This window comes from Hemitrygon akajei, chromosome 1, assembly GCF_048418815.1.
Source record: "Hemitrygon akajei chromosome 1, sHemAka1.3, whole genome shotgun sequence".
NCBI classification, from domain to species: domain Eukaryota; kingdom Metazoa; phylum Chordata; class Chondrichthyes; order Myliobatiformes; family Dasyatidae; genus Hemitrygon; species Hemitrygon akajei.
The window spans coordinates 110,449,622-110,468,055 of NC_133124.1; the positions used below are offsets into that span (position 1 = coordinate 110,449,622).

Below are 18,434 nucleotides of genomic sequence, written 5' to 3' on the forward strand. Positions count from 1 at the left end.
TGAAGCTCATTGTCCTGCACAGGTTTCCAACATTAAATCCCTATTACTTCCTAGTTCCACCATGTTGTCATTCATGCCATTATGCCCAGCCCTAACCCCCTCACCCATAGCCGCACACCTCATCTTCTATGGCAGAGTTGCAACTTGCATTACAGGGAACTCAAGTAACCAGTGTATGGTGCAGCGCAAATTGGTTAAGATAATGGAATACTGGCTTTTACTTCAGAAAGCCAATATTTAACCAGAACAATAATAGTTTTTTTAAAGTATTTATTGTATTTTTCTGCCATACTGAATTTAGAACAATAATTATTTTGTTCTCCTTTACACTCGTACTGAAGAATGACAATCTTAAATTATGAAAAGATTTGGAGTGTGAGTAGAGAATCACACTTAAGTTATTAGGGAGACACTTCTACAGCTTTATCCCTGTATTTAAAGATATCTTTATTATCAATAGATTCAATTCAGGGAAGGTTAACAAGACTGATCCTAGGCAGATAGTCAACTTGCCCTGTAAAAGCAATTTCTAAGTTGGGGTAAGGGTGTGAGAAGGGTACAGATCCTTTGCCCCATGATGTTGTGCCAAACTTTTAAACTAAAGATCAACTTAACCCTTTCCTCTCACATAGATGCAGAGAAATGGAGTGCTAAGAGTTTTTAAACTGTCCCTAACATATCTGCCTCTACCACCAATACTGGCAGGACGTTCCATGCAGCAGCCACTGTGTAAAACATTATCCCTGGCATTCCACCTTACCTTCCTTAAAGTTACATAATCATAATGGCCATTTCCGTCCTGGGGGAAAAGGGCTTCACTGTCCACTATCTATGCTTCTTTTCATCTTAGACACCTCTATCCTCATCGTAACCCCTATGTAGCACCAGTCTTGTCCTGAGTGACTAGTCGTCGCACTCTTTAGAGAGGATCAAATTACACTAAGTGCTAATAGGCCATCAGAAGAATCCAGGTATCGGAAGGACGCAGTGAATAGCAACCACACACTTCTGGAAATAAGGTTTTGTTTATAAGAAAAACAATATGCACAAAATATTTACATGAGGAAGAACAATTCAAAAATTCTGTTTAAGTTCCAAATCTTAGATATCAAACCACAACAAATTCCTTTTTAATTAGAATCAGTGATATTCATTGGAATAACCTTTGTCACTTCAATTTCTCTAATTAGATCTAGTGTTATTCCCTATTTAAGAGCTTACAGACTAAACTTTCTTTTTTACTTATCACTAGTTAGTTAGAAAAACAAATACAATTCCTATTCTCAAGTAATATAGTTAACTTCAGTTCCAGGCAGTATATCCGCAAGCTTAAATTCAAATTCAAAAATTATACATACACAGTTTAACTTCTTTCACGACAATTCTCCAACATCACAACTCTTAAAACAAAATAAATCTCATTCAGCAACTTATCAAAGTCGGTGCAAAAATAATCAGTTCTCGCAGAAAATCAAATTCGGAATCTTCGTATGAAAATAAACTTAAACATCCAACCATATTATATCCCCTGCATCATTACACATTCCGTTCCCACACTGGTTCGTCATCTGTGTGGCTTGCCCTCTTGGTTCGTTAGATGAAATAGTTGATCCACAGTAAGTCAATTCACAAACTTGTACAAAATTTGACCAAATGCCTTGGTATGATTTTGCAGAACTAATTCCCGACTACACGGTAAGGATTTTGGGCACTGCTGATATTGTTGCATAAAGCTGTAGCTTCAATAAACGTCTTATCGCTGTTGTCTCTCCTCCAGGGGTTTCAAGTTAGTAGGATTAAAATACGCGCTACCAATTCTACTCTTAACGGTTCATGTCTTCAGTTTCTATTCGATGCTGCGTTTCTCTCCTTGTCCGTCCTGTGTCCAGCCCGCCCCTCCTTCGCATAGCGTTAAACCTCGCTTTCATCCCCCCGCAGGTAGAACTTTATATTACAATTTCGGGTTTAATTAACCTGGGTTACATCATTTATCACCCTCATTCGCTCCAAAGAGAAATACTCTTGCTCACTAAACCTTTCCTCTCAAGCTATGCTTTCGAACCCAAGCAACATCCTGGCAAATCTCCTTTGCACCCTCTCCAAAACTTCCAAATCCTTCTTATAATGATGCAACCAGAACTGAACAATACTCCAAGTGTGGTGTAATAACAGTTTTATAGAGCTACAACATTACCACTTGGCTTTTAAACTCAATCCCCCAACTGATGAAGGACAACTTGATCACTACATCAACTTGCATAGCAACTTTGAGGGATCGATGGACATGGAGCCCAAAATCTTTCTGCTCTTCCACTCAGACTGGTAGTAATCCTGTCATTAAACCCTGTAATCTGCCTCTAAGATTGACCTTCCAAATTTTTACAGATTAAACTCCATCTTCCACTTCTCAGCCCATCTCTGCATCCTATGAATGCCCCGTTATAACCTATGACACCTTTCACAACACTACCAACCTTTGTGGCATCTGAAACCTTCCAGAAGAAGTGACTGTATTGAAACATGGGTCTCAGGGGGCTTTACAGTAAATGTTTTGCAGACATTTTCATGGGTGTCCAAGAGCAGAGGGCATTATTTCAGAACAAGTGGGCTCCATTTAAGAAGGGGGATGAGGAAGAATTTATTCTTTGGAGTGTTGAGGGCCTTTGGAACTCATTGCACAGAAGGTTCTGTAGACACATAAATCTGCAAGTGTAATGCAGAGAGGAGGACAAGAAAGTAGATGAGGTGCAACCTCAGAGGCTCAAGGGGCTGGTTGGAACAAGCGTTGGATCTATGACAAGACCATAGGAGCAGAATTAAGACTTTCAACCCATCAAATCTGCTCCATCATGCCGGATTTATTATTTATCTCAACCCCATTCACTTCAACTATGTCCAGTACCTGGCCTCCACAGTCGTTTGTCTGAATGAATTAAAGATTCACCACCCTCCAGCTAAAGAAATTCCTCATCTCTTATCTAAAGGGACGTCCTCCAGGATTTCTGGTCTGAGACTTCTCCACTATAGGAAACATCCTCTCCACATCCATTCTGTCTAGGCCCTTCAATATTCAAAAGGTTTCAGTGAGACCTCCCCACATTCTTTAAAACTCTAGTCAAGTACAGGCCCAGAGCTATCACACATTCCCCATACATTAACTCTTTCATTCCTTGGATCAGTCTCAAACAATCCCTGGCCTCTCCTATGGCAGCATGATAACAGGCCCAAAACTGCTGTCAATACTCCAAGTGTGGTATGACCTTAAAGCCTCAGCATTATATTCTACTCTCAAACTGAATGCTGACATTGCATTTGCCTTCCTTACTATCAAGGCAAACTGCAAATTAACCTTTACAGAATCCTGCATGATGACTCAAGTCCCCTTGCACCTCTGATTTCTGAATGTGTTGCTTATTTAGAATTTCTTTATTCCTTTTTATGGCAGTGCATGATTATACACTTCCCTGCACTCTATTGCATCTGCTACCTAATTGTCAATTCTTCAAATCTGTCCAAGTCCTTCTGCAAACTCTCTGCCTCCTCCACACTACCTGCTTCTCCATCTAACTTTGTATTATCTGCAAACTTGGCCACAAAGCAATCAATTCAGTCTATTATCCACCCATTGGCAATCATGCCTCAACTGTACCAGCAGTTATGGTTGAAATGACAATAAAACAGTGACCCTGGCCATACCTCATTAATTATCACCAAATCTTTAACTAAATTTAACAGAAAAATATACAACACAGAAAAAAGCCCTTTGGCCCTTCAAGTCCATGCTGACCAGAAGCCATTTATTTATACCAATTTCATTTAATTCTCCCCACATTCTACCCCTCACACACTTGGGAGCAATTTACAACAGCCAAACCACGTACCTTTGGGATGTGTGTGGAAACTGAGCACCCAGGAGAAACACATGCAGTCACAGGGAGAACGTGCGAACTCTAGACAGCACCTGAAGTTAGGAATGAACCTAGGTCTGACAATGACAGTGGGTGGCATGACTAGTAGAGCTACTGCCTGTGATACCAGGCTTATTTTTTTCCTTTCCCTGACCTTACCAAGGGAGGATGACTTAAAGAGAAGTTTCTTCTCCCACAGAGATTGGAGATGTTTGTTTTTCACGTCCTGGTGCCTCCTTTGGTTTATTGTCAAATTTAGTCTGAGGATCTTTATGACAGACTGAGACTACAATCAGCAACTTGGATTTGTGTGGAGTTCTCAAAGTGTGCTGCTGTAGCAGGGGATGAGGAATTGAATCCCTGTCTACACTGATGTAAGAGGTAACAGAATGCTAGTCGTTATTTTCTTTTGCCTATGGGAACTGGCTGTATCCATTACATAGGGAAAATACACCTGTAGCTTCCAGACAGAAGTTTCTAGCTAAATAATGGAAATAAAGAAATACAAACCTTTAGCTTTCCTAAAATATCACACAGCTACTTTTGTAGCTACAAAAGGAATATAGTTAAAAAAACATGTGCTTATTTTACTTCTGCATAAAGATACTACCCTAAAAAAGTTGATGCATTCTCATCAATCTCATTTCAGGAACAGAGCAGTTAATGGCTATGATTGGCAAATGTAAAAGAGGCCTTTTGCCACCTTCAGTTCTTCAAACTGGTCGGATGTATAGAAATGAAATTTGGCACAAGAACAGTCCAACAAATCTTGATGCAGTGATATATATATAAAAAAACTCAGACATGGAATTCCATTACACTGTCATACACTATACTGGACTAAAATAAAGTGGTATTTATTTACAGATTATGATAAATTGCAGCAGCAACAGAATTTCACTGATCCACTGAATGTAAAACTGTAGAGCAGACACAACTGGTTCCTGTAACTAGAAGCTAAGATTTTACCTCCACGTGACTTGATGATCAAATACATGGGGTGAAATGAAAGCTTTCTGCTTGCTAGCTGTCAAAGGAGGAGACTGAAGTGGATGAGGAACCTTGACACTGAGCAACAGCAGAAATAAGCCACAGGAACCAGAAACACTTGCCCAAGACACGCCAGGTGCACCCAGCCTTCAGAGAAAATCTGAGGGACCAAAGATATTAATTTAGGACACTTTTATTTTTATTCGTCAGGATGTGGACTACACTGGCGTCGTTGCCCACCTACACCTAAGTCCTTGGACTTGATGACATTAAGATCAGTTGAGAGAGATCCACATTGAAGCGTTTAAACCACGCAGGCAAACTCACCAAAGTAGGCAAGGGTGGCAGATTTTCTTTTCTCAGATTATTAATGAGACAGATGTGTTTTTACAATAATTCAACAGTTTCATGACCATAATCACACGTTGCCAACTTTACTCTAGTTTTACTTTTACTTAAACTCCTGCTGCTGCAGTGTGATCCAAACGCGTGTTCTTTAATGAATAACACAGGCGTGCTTGTGAATCCAGTAATAATGCTGGGCACCCCTACATACCCTTTGTACCATTCTTAGTACACTTAACTGGACAAATAGAGAAAGTTCCTTTGAGTTCAGGGAGGTTGCGAATTTCAGTTGTAACAAAACACTGAGGGTATATGGCCCTTTCATGCGACACTATATGCATGTGTCAATGTTTATTCAAATAATCATTATTTGCTCTTTCCCTCTAGCAAACAGTATTTTGCTGTGACAGTACTGTTAAAAGTATGTTAGCATGCTGCAGACACCGAGTTTATTTGGCCTTCTGAAGTACCAAACAGTGCTGCTAATTCTATATGTAGCATTTATTGCTGTTCAGGCTAGGAACACTCAAACAGATCACGTATTTACACTGCTATGCTCTCACACTTCCACTACATCAGTAACATATGCACGAGTCACATTACCATCTCTAACCATCTCCAAATGAAAACAGCCGATTGAACAGTTATGTCTTCAATGCCCAAAAGGCAAGGCAGTAAAATATACAATTCTAAAATGACTTTTTAAAATGTAAAAGCAATTTTAAAAAGTATGTATATAACAAGTACAAATTACATTGGATTTGTCTCTGAAATCCCAAACTACAGCTTTTTTCATGTAAGCCCCAGAGTGTGAAGTGATCGAAGTTGAGATTAAATTGTTTACTGCTACCAATAAGCACAAACCCAGATATCGGGTAAAATATTCGGGGGGGGAGGGGAAATTACCTCAAACTCAGATCAAAATACAAATCAAATGAAGCCAACCGCAAACTACCAGCTGAGCTTCAAAATCCAAACTAACCAGTCAACTGCCAGCAACCTTGTGCCAGGAAACTGCTCCAGAGTCTTAGGCTGGCAACCAATGAAAAATGCTGAAGCCAAGAAAGTAATGCCATGTGTGACTGATATGTTAGCAAATTTAGATTGCACATGTAGCCTTACAAGTTAGCCAGAAAATGTAATGTTAACCAAACAGATTCCTCCTTATCCAAGTGTCAACCAGCAAGAACTGTTCCATTTATGTATCTCCACCACCAGCACCATGACCAAAATAACAGCTGGTGGCAGTTATAACAAAAAGAAACAGAAAAATATGCAATTGCCTTTCAATTTCATTTTTTCTTCATGTAGGAATTTTCATTAGTGCGTGCTGAATGTTGGGCGCAATCAAAGGATGATTTGATCTGGAGAACAACTCAACAAACTGAACCCCATGGGGACTGCAGCAGCAATAACAATGCAAAAAAAAGGGTTGGGCACACTTCCACAACTGAGGTGTTTGGAGTTTCTTTTCAGTGTCACTTAAATATACAACTGTAGGGAGCAGCAAAGTTGAAAAGTCCACTGCACGTCCTAGTTGCCAACTTGAGGGGGACCTTCAGGAATGAGAGAGGTGAAGAAGGTGGTGACGAACGACCACGCTGAAGCCATGAAACCAGGGGGCTCTGCCCCCCCTGCACTTTCCGTGGTGTCATCTCCACTGTCACCGCTCTCACCACTCTCCCAGCTATCGTCATCCAGACCTTCGTCCATGAGACGCTCCTGGAAAGCAAAGCACAGCTGGTTATGATGAGTGCAGTATTGCCTGCACCGAGGGAGCTGACTCACAATGTTCAAAGTGTTGTACACACTGGGCTATTCTACCCCTCACAGTGAAATCCCAAAATGGGCCAATAATACTAACCTCCAAAGATTTATAACGACATGGTTCAACCTGTAGATTCACAAACTCTAAGGGTGGTTTAGCAGAAACATTCAAATGTGAGAAATGCCCACAGAAGTGTCATTAGGAGACTCCATTTCCTGCTTTAAACACTCTGGGCTGATTTCACCATTCATGCTGCGATTATAAAATGCCTCTCTGCATTACATCGTGAACGAAAGCTTCATACAGACCACAAATTCACCCCTACTCCTTTTTCCTCTTAATTCTCTCTGCTACGCTTTTGTAGTTTTCAATTACAGCACTAAGCCCAGACTTTGGAAGATTTTTAATCCATCAGTATATGGCACAAATACAAATTTGTCCTGACGAAGGGGCTCGGCCCAAAACGTCGACTGTACTTCTTCCTATAGATGCTGCCTGGCCTGCTGGGTTGCACCCACCAGCATTTTCTGTGCGTTGGTTGATGTTTCCAACATCTGCAGATTTCTTCGTGTTTTTGTCTGGATACTGTTTTCAGCATGCTGATCCAGATGGGGAAGTGAGACATCAATTTCAGCTAATTTGTTATGCTTTAAGCACATTCTTCATAATATACCCATCATACATCACCTTGGGTATCCAGTGCACTTAAATTTATAAACTAGCACCCCATTTCCACATTAAACAAATAGTAAAGTGGAGACCTGCATGTGGTATGGATTCACACTGGCGTATCTGGGATTTACAATGGCTACCCTGAAATATTTGTTTCAAACTCACCATTTCATGTACTTCAAGGGCATTATCCTCCTGTGCTTCCTGGTTGAAATCTGCTGGTTGATTTGCTGGATGTCCATTTGGTGCATCCTGCCTGAATGGGAACCATCCAGCTTGATACCTAGTTTTACAAAGATCACAGTTACTAGAGCTGAAGTCCACAAATGACATTTCAAACTACTCAATATTTAAAAACATTGGATTCCAGAGAGCTCCAGTTAATCCAGTCAAGTTTTCTTTTATATTAGCAGTAGTAACTGATTGCAAGATAATTATGATGCAAAAAATACTAATTTGTGAGAACATTCTGACTGCATCTTCAACAGCTGAAGGAAGAGAAGGTTTTCATCAAGTACAAATCCCTAAAGAAAGCTTGCAATGATAATTTCTAAAATAATCATAAATCAAGTGTCTGAATGACAGAATTCCAGTCTCCATGAAACCTACCTATTTAAAACTATTTTAATCCAGCAGGCCTGTGACATTACTGGTGCCAGAATGGCACATTTTTTGGATTATTGATGTTAATAGCCTTACACTCTTAGTTGTCTGCCCAACCCCAAGAAGTTACAAAGTAGTATATTACTTTTTTTTTTAAAAACAAACTTAGTGAGATTAAGGAGAGTAGAGAAATTGGGGCTTTGGTGAGGTTAAGGGGAGTGCAGGAACTGGGACTCGGATGTCCCAACAATAGGAATAGCAGATTCTCAGAACATTACTGCATTACACAAGTTCCTCCTTCAAGGAAAGAGGTTAGAGAGAAGGATCTCCAAGGTTATAATTTCTAGATTACTCCCCACATGGGCTGTGTAGGTGGGAATGGGGTGACAGCACAGATGAATGAGTGGCTGAGGAGATGGTGCAGGAGACAGGGGTGAGTTCTTGGATCGTTGGAACCTTTTCTGGGGAAGAGGTGACCTGTACAAGAGAGACTGGCTGCTCCCGAACTGGAGTGAAACCAATAACCTGGCCGCGAGGTTTGCTGATGCTACTCGGGAGAGTTTAAACTAGTTCTACTGGGGGGGTGGGGGGGGGGGGGGTGGCTGGGACCTGAAGGTAGACATCGGCGAATGTATTGAAAGGCAAAATTGAAATAACAGGTGTGATGAGTAGGATGGTATGCAGTGTGTATATTTCAGTGCTAGGGTATTACAGGCAAAGGTGACGAATTTAGAGCATGGATTATTTCTGAAACTTGCTTGAAAGGGGGGCAGGAATGGGTGATTAATGTACCAGGTTTTTGAAGGTTTTAGAAAAGATAGAGGTGGTAAAAGAGGGTTGGAGTTGCACTACTAACCATGGACAATATCACAGCTGCACTCAGAGGAAACATATCGGAGCGGTCAGGCACGGAGTCGACTTGGGTGGAACTCAGGAATAGGAAGGGTGCAATCACACTGACGGGATTGTACTACAGACCCCCTAAGAGTCACTGGGACACTGAGAAACAGATGTGTAATCAGATTAAGGAAATGTGTAAAAATAATTCCTTTGTTGTCACGGGGAGATTTCAACTTCCCCAATATAAACTGGGACATACTTAGTGTAAGGGGTTTAGCTAGGGCAGAATTTGTTAATTGTATCCAGGAAGGTTTCTTAAATTAATGTGTATGGTCCAAACAAAGGAGGGGCTGTATTAGACCTGGTGTTGGGTAATGTGCCTGGCCACGTGACTGACGTTTCAGTGAGTAAACAATTAGGGAACAGTGACCACAATTCCTTATCTTTAAGGATAGGTATTGTTCTTGTGGAAGTGTTTTAAATTGGGAGTAGGGGATAAGGCAGGAACTAAGAGTTAATAGTGAACACTTTCTCTGCCAAGTCCACATCAGACATACAGATGGTGTTTAAAGATCAATTGCAGAGTATGGAAAGGTATGTTCCTGTTAGAAGGACAGACAAGGATGGAAAGATAAGAGAACCGTGGATGCCCAGAGGGAGGATAAATTTAGTCAAGGAAAAGTATGTAAAGCTTCAGAAGTTAGGATCAAATGGAGCACATGCAGGAATATAAATGAGCCAGAAAACTAAAGAAAGGAATTAGGAAAGCCAGGAGGGGCCACTAAAAGTCCTGGGCAAGTCGGATTAAGGTGAATCCCAAAGCATCCTAAACAGACATCAGGAGTAGAGGATAGCTCAAGAGAGGGTGGGACCACTTAAGGATAAAGGTGGAATGGGTGCAGAGAATGTGAGTGAGGTACTTAATGAGTACTTTGCTTCAGTATTTAGAAAGGAAAAGAATATAGAGGATCAGGAGATCAGTGCTAAATGTACAAGTTAGGGCATTTAGAGGTCAAAGAGGAGGAACTGTTGGACCTCCTAATGAGTATTAAGGTGGATAAGTCCCCAGTGCCTGATGGGATTTACCCCAGGTTATTGAAGGGGGCAACTGACAAGACTGTTGGGCTCTTGACCCATATCTGTATTCTTCATAGCCACAGGCAAGGTCCTGGAGAACTGGCAAGTGGCTAAGGTCATACCTCTATTTAAGAAGAGAACAAGGGAGTATCCTGGGAACTACAGACTAGTGAGTTGCATGTTAGTTGTAGGGAAATTGCTGGAGAAAATTCTTTGCGATAGGATATGAACATTTGGAAACCCATGACCTAATTAGGGAGAGCCAGCATGTGTGTGGCAAGTCATACCTTACCAACTAAATTGTAGAGACAAGAGATTGATGAGAGTAAGGCAGTGGATGTTCTCTACATGGATTTTAGTAAGGCGTTTGACGAAGTCTCTCATGGGAGGCTAACCTACAAGATCAAGATGCAAGGGATCTGTGGTGAATTGGCTGTTTGGCTTCAGAACTGGCTTGTGCAGTTGGAGGTCTGTAGTTAGTGGAGTTCTACAGGGATCTGTGCTGGTTCCTCTGCTGTTTATAATGTATATAAATGACCTGGATGGAAACGTAGATGGGTGGGTTAGTAGATTTGTGCATGATACCAAGAGTGGTGGAGTTGTGGATAGTGTAGAAGACTGAAAGAATACAGCACAATATAGATCAGTTGCAGGTATGGGCTGAGAAATAGCAGATGGAAACATAGAAAACCTACAGCACAATACAGGTCCTTCAGTCCACAATGCTGTGCCGAACATGTACTTACTTTAGAAGTTTCCTAGGGTTACCCATAACCCACTTACTTTTCTAAGCTCCATGTACCTATCCAGGAGTATCTTAAAAGACCCTATTGTATCTGCCTCCACCACAGTAACCGGCAGCCCATTCCACGCACTCACCACTCTGTGTAAAAAAAAAAGAAAAAAAGAAAAAAAAACTTACCCCTGACATCCCCTCTGTACCTACTTCCAAGCACCTTAAAACTGTGCCCTTTTGTGCTAACCATTTCAGTCCTGGGGAAAAAGCCTCTGACTATCTACATGATCAATGCCTCTCATCATCTTATACACCTCTACCAGGACACCTCTCATCCTCTGTCGCTCCAAGGAGAAAAGTCCAAATTCACTCAAGCTATTCTCATAAGGCATGCTCCCCAATCCAGGCATCATCCTTGTAAATCTCCTCTGTACCTTTTCTATAGTTTCTACATCCTTATTGTAGTGAGGTGACCAAAACTGAACACAGTACTCCAAGTGGGGTCTGACCAGGGTCCTTTACAGCTGTAACATTACCTCTCGGCTCTTGAACTCAATCCCACAGTTGTTGAAGGCCAATGCATCATATGCTTTCTCAACTACAGTCAACCTGCACAGCAGTTTTGGGTGTCCTATGGACACGGACCCCAAGATCCCTCTGATCCACACTGCCTAGAATCTTACCATTAATACTATATTCTACCATCATTGACCTACCAAAATGAACTACCTCACACTTATCTGGGTTGAACTGCATCTGCCACTTCTCAGCCCAGTTTTGCATCCTATTAATGACCCGCTGTATCCTCTTGACAGCTCTACACACTATTCATGACATCCCCAACCTTTGTGTCATCAACAAATTTGCTAACCCATCCCTCCACTTCCTCATCCAGGTCATTTATAAAAACCACTAAGAGAAGGGGTCCCAGAACAGACCCGAGGCACATCACTGGTCACTCACCTCTATGCAGAATATGACCCATCTACAACCACTCTTTGCCTTCTGTGAGCAAGTCAATTCTGGATCCACAAAACAAGGTCCCCTTGGATCCCATGCCTCCTTACTTTCTCAATTAGCCTTGCATGGGGTACCTTATCAAATGCCTTGCTGAAATCCATATACACTACATCTACTGCTCTACCTTCATCACTGTGTTTAGTCACATCCTCAAAAAATTCAATCAGGCTCGTAAGGCACGACCTGCCTTTGACAAAGCCATGCTGATGATTCCTAATCATATTATGCCTTTCCAAATGTTCATAAATCCTGCTTCTCAGGATCTTTTCCATCAACTTACCAACCACTGAAATAAGATTCACTGGTCTATAATTTCTTGGGTGATCTCTACTCCCTTTCTCGAATAAGGGAACAGCATTTGCAACCCTCCAATACTCTGGAACCTCTCCTATCCCCATTGAAGATGCAAAGATCATTGCCAGAGGCCCAGCAATCTCCTCCCTCGCCTCCCACATAGCCTGGGGTACATCTCATCCAGTCTCGGTGACCTATCCAACTTGATGCTTTCCAAAACCTTTAGCACACCCTCTTTCTTAATGTCTATATGCTCAAGCTTTTCAGTCCGCTGTAAGCCATCCCTACAATCGCCAAGATCCTTTTCTGCAGTGAATACTGAAGCAAAGTATTCATTAAGTACCTCTGCTATCTTCTTCAGTTCCATACACATTTTTCCACTGTCACACTTGACTGGTCCCATTTTCACACATCTTGTCCTCTTGCTCTTCACGTACTTGTAGAATGCCTTGGTTTTCCTTAATCCTGCTCGCCAAGGCCTTCTCATGGCCTCTCTGGCTCTCTTATTACTGCTGCCATCCTCTTCCTCTCCCTAACTTTCTAAGCCACAGGGCCAGAGGCATGGTCACTGTTTCACACCCCAGGTAGGTCATCCCCCAACAGTATTCAAACAGGAGTACTTATTGTTAAGGGGGGAGAACCACAGGGGTACTCTTTAGTATCCGACTCTTGCCCTTCCCTCTCCTGACTGTTACCCACTTATCTGTCTCTCAAGGCCCCAGTGTGATTACTTGCCTATAGCTCCTTTCTATTACCTCCTGACTTTCTCTGGAGTTTAACCCAGCTGAATACAAGATGTTGCTCCTTAGTCAAATGCAATGGGACAGTACACTGTTAAAGGCAAGATCCTTAACAGTGTTGCTGAGCAGAGATATCTTGGGATCCAAGTTCATACTCCCTCAAAGTGGTTACACTGGTTGATAAGGTGGTTAAGGAAGCTTATGGAATGCTTGGTTTTATTAGTCGAGGCATTGAATTCAAGTCAGGAGGTCATGTTGCACTTTATAAAACTTTGGCTAGACCATCTGGAGTACAGAGTACAGTTCTGGTCACCCCACTACAGGATGGATGTTGAAGTTTTGTAGAGGGTGCAGAAGAAATTTAGGAGGATGCTGTCTGGTTTAGAACGCATGTGCTATCATAAAGACTTGATAAACTTGGGCAGTTTTCTCTGGAGTATCATAGGCTGAGGGGAGGTTTACAAGATTCTGAGAGGCATAGATAGAATAGACAGTATCTGTTTCCCAGGGTTGAAATCTCTAATACCCAGAGGGCATGCATTGAATGTGCGAGGGAGATTCCGGGGGGTGGGATGTGAGTGGTAAGTTTTTTTTTAAAAAAACTCGGAAATGTGGATGCTTAGAATGTGCTGCTGGTATGGTGGTAGAGGCAAATACATTAGAGTTTTTTTAAGGAGACATTTGGATAGGCACATGGACGTAAGGAAGATGGAGGAATATGGACATGGTGTAGGTAGGAGGGATTGGTGTTTAGGTGTTTTTGATTTACTTTTTGGCTAGTTTGGCACAACACTGTGGGCTGAATGGCCTGTTTTTATGCTGTACTTTTCTATGTTCTATGGGAGACAGCAGCACCAGTGTCTTCATCTGGATACTACAAAAGAACACTCAATATAGCATAAAAGCCAGACCTTCCGAAAGATTCAACCTGCTGTTGTATTAACTCACTGCCCAGCAGACTACAGGTTACTTGGCATGCCTGGAGTTCAGTGTGAAAGCAAATGTCAGAACCATACCAAGAATCGAAATATTTACAGCAAAACAAGTTTGTGTTTCTCTCACAAATTAGATTGAAGATTAACACCAGCACTTTGTTAGTAAGAAAAACAAATCCCTTGGCCTTTTAACACTATATAAAAAAAATAATTTCATTTTCAGCTCTATGTCTTCCACACACCAAAAAGACCAAACAGAAGTTGGGAATAGTCTGTTATCCTTTTGAAATTGTGGGGCATTCAGTCCAATTAAAAGACCATAAGAGATTGGAGCAGAATTAGGTCATTTGTCCCATCAAGTCTGCTCCTCCATTTCATTTCCCCCTCAACCCTATCTTCCTGCCTTCTCCCCACACCATCTTTTCAAGAATCGAACTAACTCCACTTCAAACACACTCAATAACCTGGGCTCCACAGCAGCCTGTGGCAACAAATTCCACAAATTCATCACCCTTTGGCTAAAGAAGTTCCTCCTCATCTCTAATCTCAATGGATGTCCCTATATTCAGTTGTGCCTGCTGGTCCTAGACTCCCTCACTACAGCAAACATCCTCTCCACGTCCACTCTATCTTGGTCTTTAAATATTCAGCAGGTTTCAATGCCCTTCTCCCCCCGCCTCCATTCTTATAAATTCAAGTACAGGCCCAAAGCCATCAAATACTCCTCATATGATAAATGATTCAATTCCAGAATCATTTTCATGAACCTTCTTTGAACTCTCTCCAACATCAGCACACCTTTTCTTAAAGGAGAGGCCCAATCTGCTCACAATGCTCCAAGTGAGGCCTTACCAATGCCTTAAAGCTTCAGCATTACATTCCTGCTTTTATATTCTAGTCCTCTCAAAACGAATGCTAATATTGCATATGCCTTCCTCACCACAGACTCAACCTGCAAATTAACCTTTAGGAAATCCTGCACAAGGACTCCCAAGTCCCTTAGTACCTCAGTTTCTGAATTTTCTCTGTTTAGAAAATAGTCTTTCCTTTTATTCCTTTTCCAGTGCGTACAACCATACACTTCCTGACACTACTTCATCTGCCATCTCTTGCCTATTCTCCTAATCTGTCCAAGTCCTTCTGTAGTCTCTCTACTTCCTCAAAACAACCTGCTCCTCCACCCATCTTCGTACTGTCCGCCAACTTTGCCACAAAGCCATCAATTCTGTCATCCAAATCATTGACATAAAACTGACTCCTGTGGACCACCACTAGTCACCAGCAGCCAATCAGCCAATGCTCTTTCAATGCAAGCATCCTTCCTGTAATACTACGGGCTCTTTTGTTATAATACTTACAAATAAACAAGCAGGATCGCTCCCATCACCATGACAAAACGACTGAAAGAAGAGTAGAAGTAGACAATACTCAGCAAGATGCCCGCACGAGACATAGTGTACATCCAGTCCAACCAGTCACGATTCAGGTCCTCGTCATTGAGCACTGGGCCCCCTTGGGCATTCATCTGAATGTTCTGGTTGAAGGGCCTGTTCTCTGGGGCAGCTGCAACAGGAGCAGCTGGGGCATCATCTGGCTGATGAGGCTCCGGATTCACTGGCTCTGAGGCTGCTGGACCCGAGGTCTGAGCACCAGCTGGACCTGACAGCCTAGCGGCTGCATGGCTATTAAGCAAAGGGGACAGAAACCAGAAGTGAAAGCTCCGCACTCAGAGAAAACATTAAATCACATAGTTACACCCAAACACCTCATCTTTTGGCCACAAAAATAAGAGTCCAAGTTCATGGAGCATTAGTGGAATAGAGTAAGAGATGATACATTTCCTTGTTAATTAGCTTAATAGGGAGGAGGCTGGCAAGTTTTTTTTTATTGCTCCAAATATGAACAGTGGTTTATATTACAAGACAAGGACTTAAATTATTTAAATACATTGGATTCTGGTTAATTTGGGCATATCAGAACCGGTACATTTTGGCCTAATTAGCCAAAGTTTCAAATTTTAAAAAGGTATAAAAAAGATAAACTACTATTTAACTGCATAACAAATTAGGTACTTAAATAAAATATAGAACAAATTAGTACACTTAATACTACTACAGTACTATAACACTGTATTAGTTAATAATTGGAGGAATTCATCCAGCGTACCTACACACTGCCACGTTCTTTTGATTGACTAAGTGAACAAAATCAGTGCAGACACTTAGTGAAAACTGCCTATATACAATGCTTTCGTGACTGCATCCTTCAAATCTTCACTTCATTCAAGATAATTATCGATACCTTCAAATTCTTCGTAGATACCAACATGAAGTAGCGAAACCATTTCATTTTCACTCCCGGCCATATCTGGTATCTCCAAGCCTGAATGCTTGAAACCCCAGTAAGCAAAACAGTTCTGAATTGTCTTACAGCTTATTTCTCACCAACTATCAGTGATAAAAAAAAACTACTTTTTGAACACAAGCACATGCAACTACCTCTATTTAAAAACTGTTTTCTCTAATCACAGTGTTGTGTAACAGTTACACAAGGGCACGTATCTGACGCTAATCAGAAACTGTTCAACAGTTTCCTATCCCAACTAAATGACATTGTGTCCCAAATAAATGAAAGAAACCCAGCTATTTTCTCAATTAGTTTGTGTGTTTTTTTAAAAAAAGTTGTCCCAAATAAACAGCTGTCGAATGTAAATGATGGCTCAATTACCTGGAATTCATTGTATAACTACAAATATTCATTGAGTAAAGACTTCACTAAATTAAAAAAAGTTAGCTTAAGATGCTGAGTAACAGGTGTATAGATCTGGACTGCAGTACTTGAAGTACGTCAGCAGATTCGCCTCCAACCTGAATTATTCAGGCTCAGAGACACTGAACTGAAGTGCTGATTGTAGACACAGAAGTGCTTCCTGAGCATGGGATAGATACTCAAATTATTTTCTCGGTCACTCTAAACTTCTTCCTCCATTTAGGAAATAAGGTAGGAACTAGCTGCATTGTCCCAGGTACCATGAATAAAATAGCTCAAGTAAAATAGTTGTAGTTGAGTTACTGTACTGTTGTGCTCTTGGTTTGTGCCACAGTGTGGCTTTCAAGATAAACAATGGGGCATTAATCTTTTTACCCAGTTATCTTTCCCTGTCTTGTTAGTAAATGTACAGTTGCCAAAGAAGGAATAACTTCTGGTTTAGTTTAAGAGAAATAAAATCTCATTATTTCAGTTAAGCATTGCTCGAGGAAGAAATTTAATGCTATTTCCAAATAGCATAGACGATCACCTTTTAAATGTAGTAAAATGTTCTAGGTCCTACAACACCAATGTTCTCAGGTTGACGATTAATGTTGATCAAAAGTTATTTATTTGGAATATTATTGGTGGGAAAGAGGTGAAGAGCAGAGGGTTTTAGGAAGCGAGCTCAAATTTAGGTATGGACTATTGAAGGCATCACAGGGTGGAATAGTGAAATTTGGTTTGAAATTACAGATTTTAAACTGGGCCATTGCTGGAGCAGAAGTCGGTGAGGTCTGCAAACACTGGAGTGATGAAACACGGGCAGCAATTTATGTAGGGTGATAGTTGGGAATTTCACTTAGAACTGTTGTACATCTCTTGTTAAATGAGCATTGAATTAAAGCCCATAGAATGGGTGCCACGGTAGTGTAGCGGTTAGTGTGACACTATTCCAGCTCAGGGTGTCATAAGTCAGAGTTCAATCCCAGCGTCCTCTGTAAGGAGTCTCTGTATATTTTCTCTGGGTCCTCCATTTTCATCCCACAATCCAAAGATGTACCAGGCAGGTTTATTGGTCAGTGCAAATTGGCCCATGATTAGATTTGGGTTAAACCAGGGTTGTCAAAGGGCCAGAAGGGCCAAATCTGCACTGTATTAATAAATAAGTACTTTAGGGACACCTTTCGGTTGCTGTTTTGCACAGTGGTTGACGTCTGAAACGTGTTGCCAGTAAAGTGGTGAAATCAGGCACAGTCACCATGTTTAAGAGGCACTTGTATAGACAGTTAAATCAGCAAGGCATAAAACAATACTGTCCCAATGTAGGCACTGGGCCTGTTTCTGTGTTGTACAGCTCTAGGCCTCTGACTCAACGTAGTATAAAATGAAAACTCCTCAAAGCTTAAACATAGTCTGTAATAGGATAAGGCATGTCAGCAATCATTTTGGGGACTTCCACTCAGCGGTGTCAGGTAAAATTCAGTGCTTAAAATGAGGGGCAGCACGGTGGCATAGTGGTTAGCACAACGCTATTACTGCCCCAGGAATTGAACTGTCCATGTTCTGCCCATGAATGCGTGGGTTTCTTCCCATGTTCCAAAGACCTACAGTTAGAGTTAGTGAGCTGTTGGTGCCGGATCATGGTGACACTTGCAGTCTACCCAGCACAATACTCGCTGATTTGATTTAACACAAGTTTCACCATGTACGTGTGACAAATAAATCTAATCCTTGGGGTCCCTGGTGGTCTAGTGA

The 18,434-nt window shown here is 41.4% G+C and overlaps 1 protein-coding gene across 1 annotated transcript in view; it reads right to left on the minus strand.

Moving 5' to 3' along the window:
- Positions 1-5,075: 5,075 nt before the first annotated feature.
- Positions 5,076-18,434, minus strand: part of herpud2 (HERPUD family member 2) — a 50,447-nt gene continuing 37,088 nt past the window's right edge. Inside the window, exons 6-8 of the mRNA XM_073049995.1 lie at positions 15,287-15,610; positions 7,849-7,966; positions 5,076-6,965 (exon numbers count right to left, since the gene is read on the minus strand). Coding sequence (XP_072906096.1) covers positions 6,777-6,965; positions 7,849-7,966; positions 15,287-15,610 — 631 coding nt within the window. The 3' untranslated portion in view covers positions 5,076-6,776. The remainder of the gene's footprint in view (positions 6,966-7,848; positions 7,967-15,286; positions 15,611-18,434) is intronic.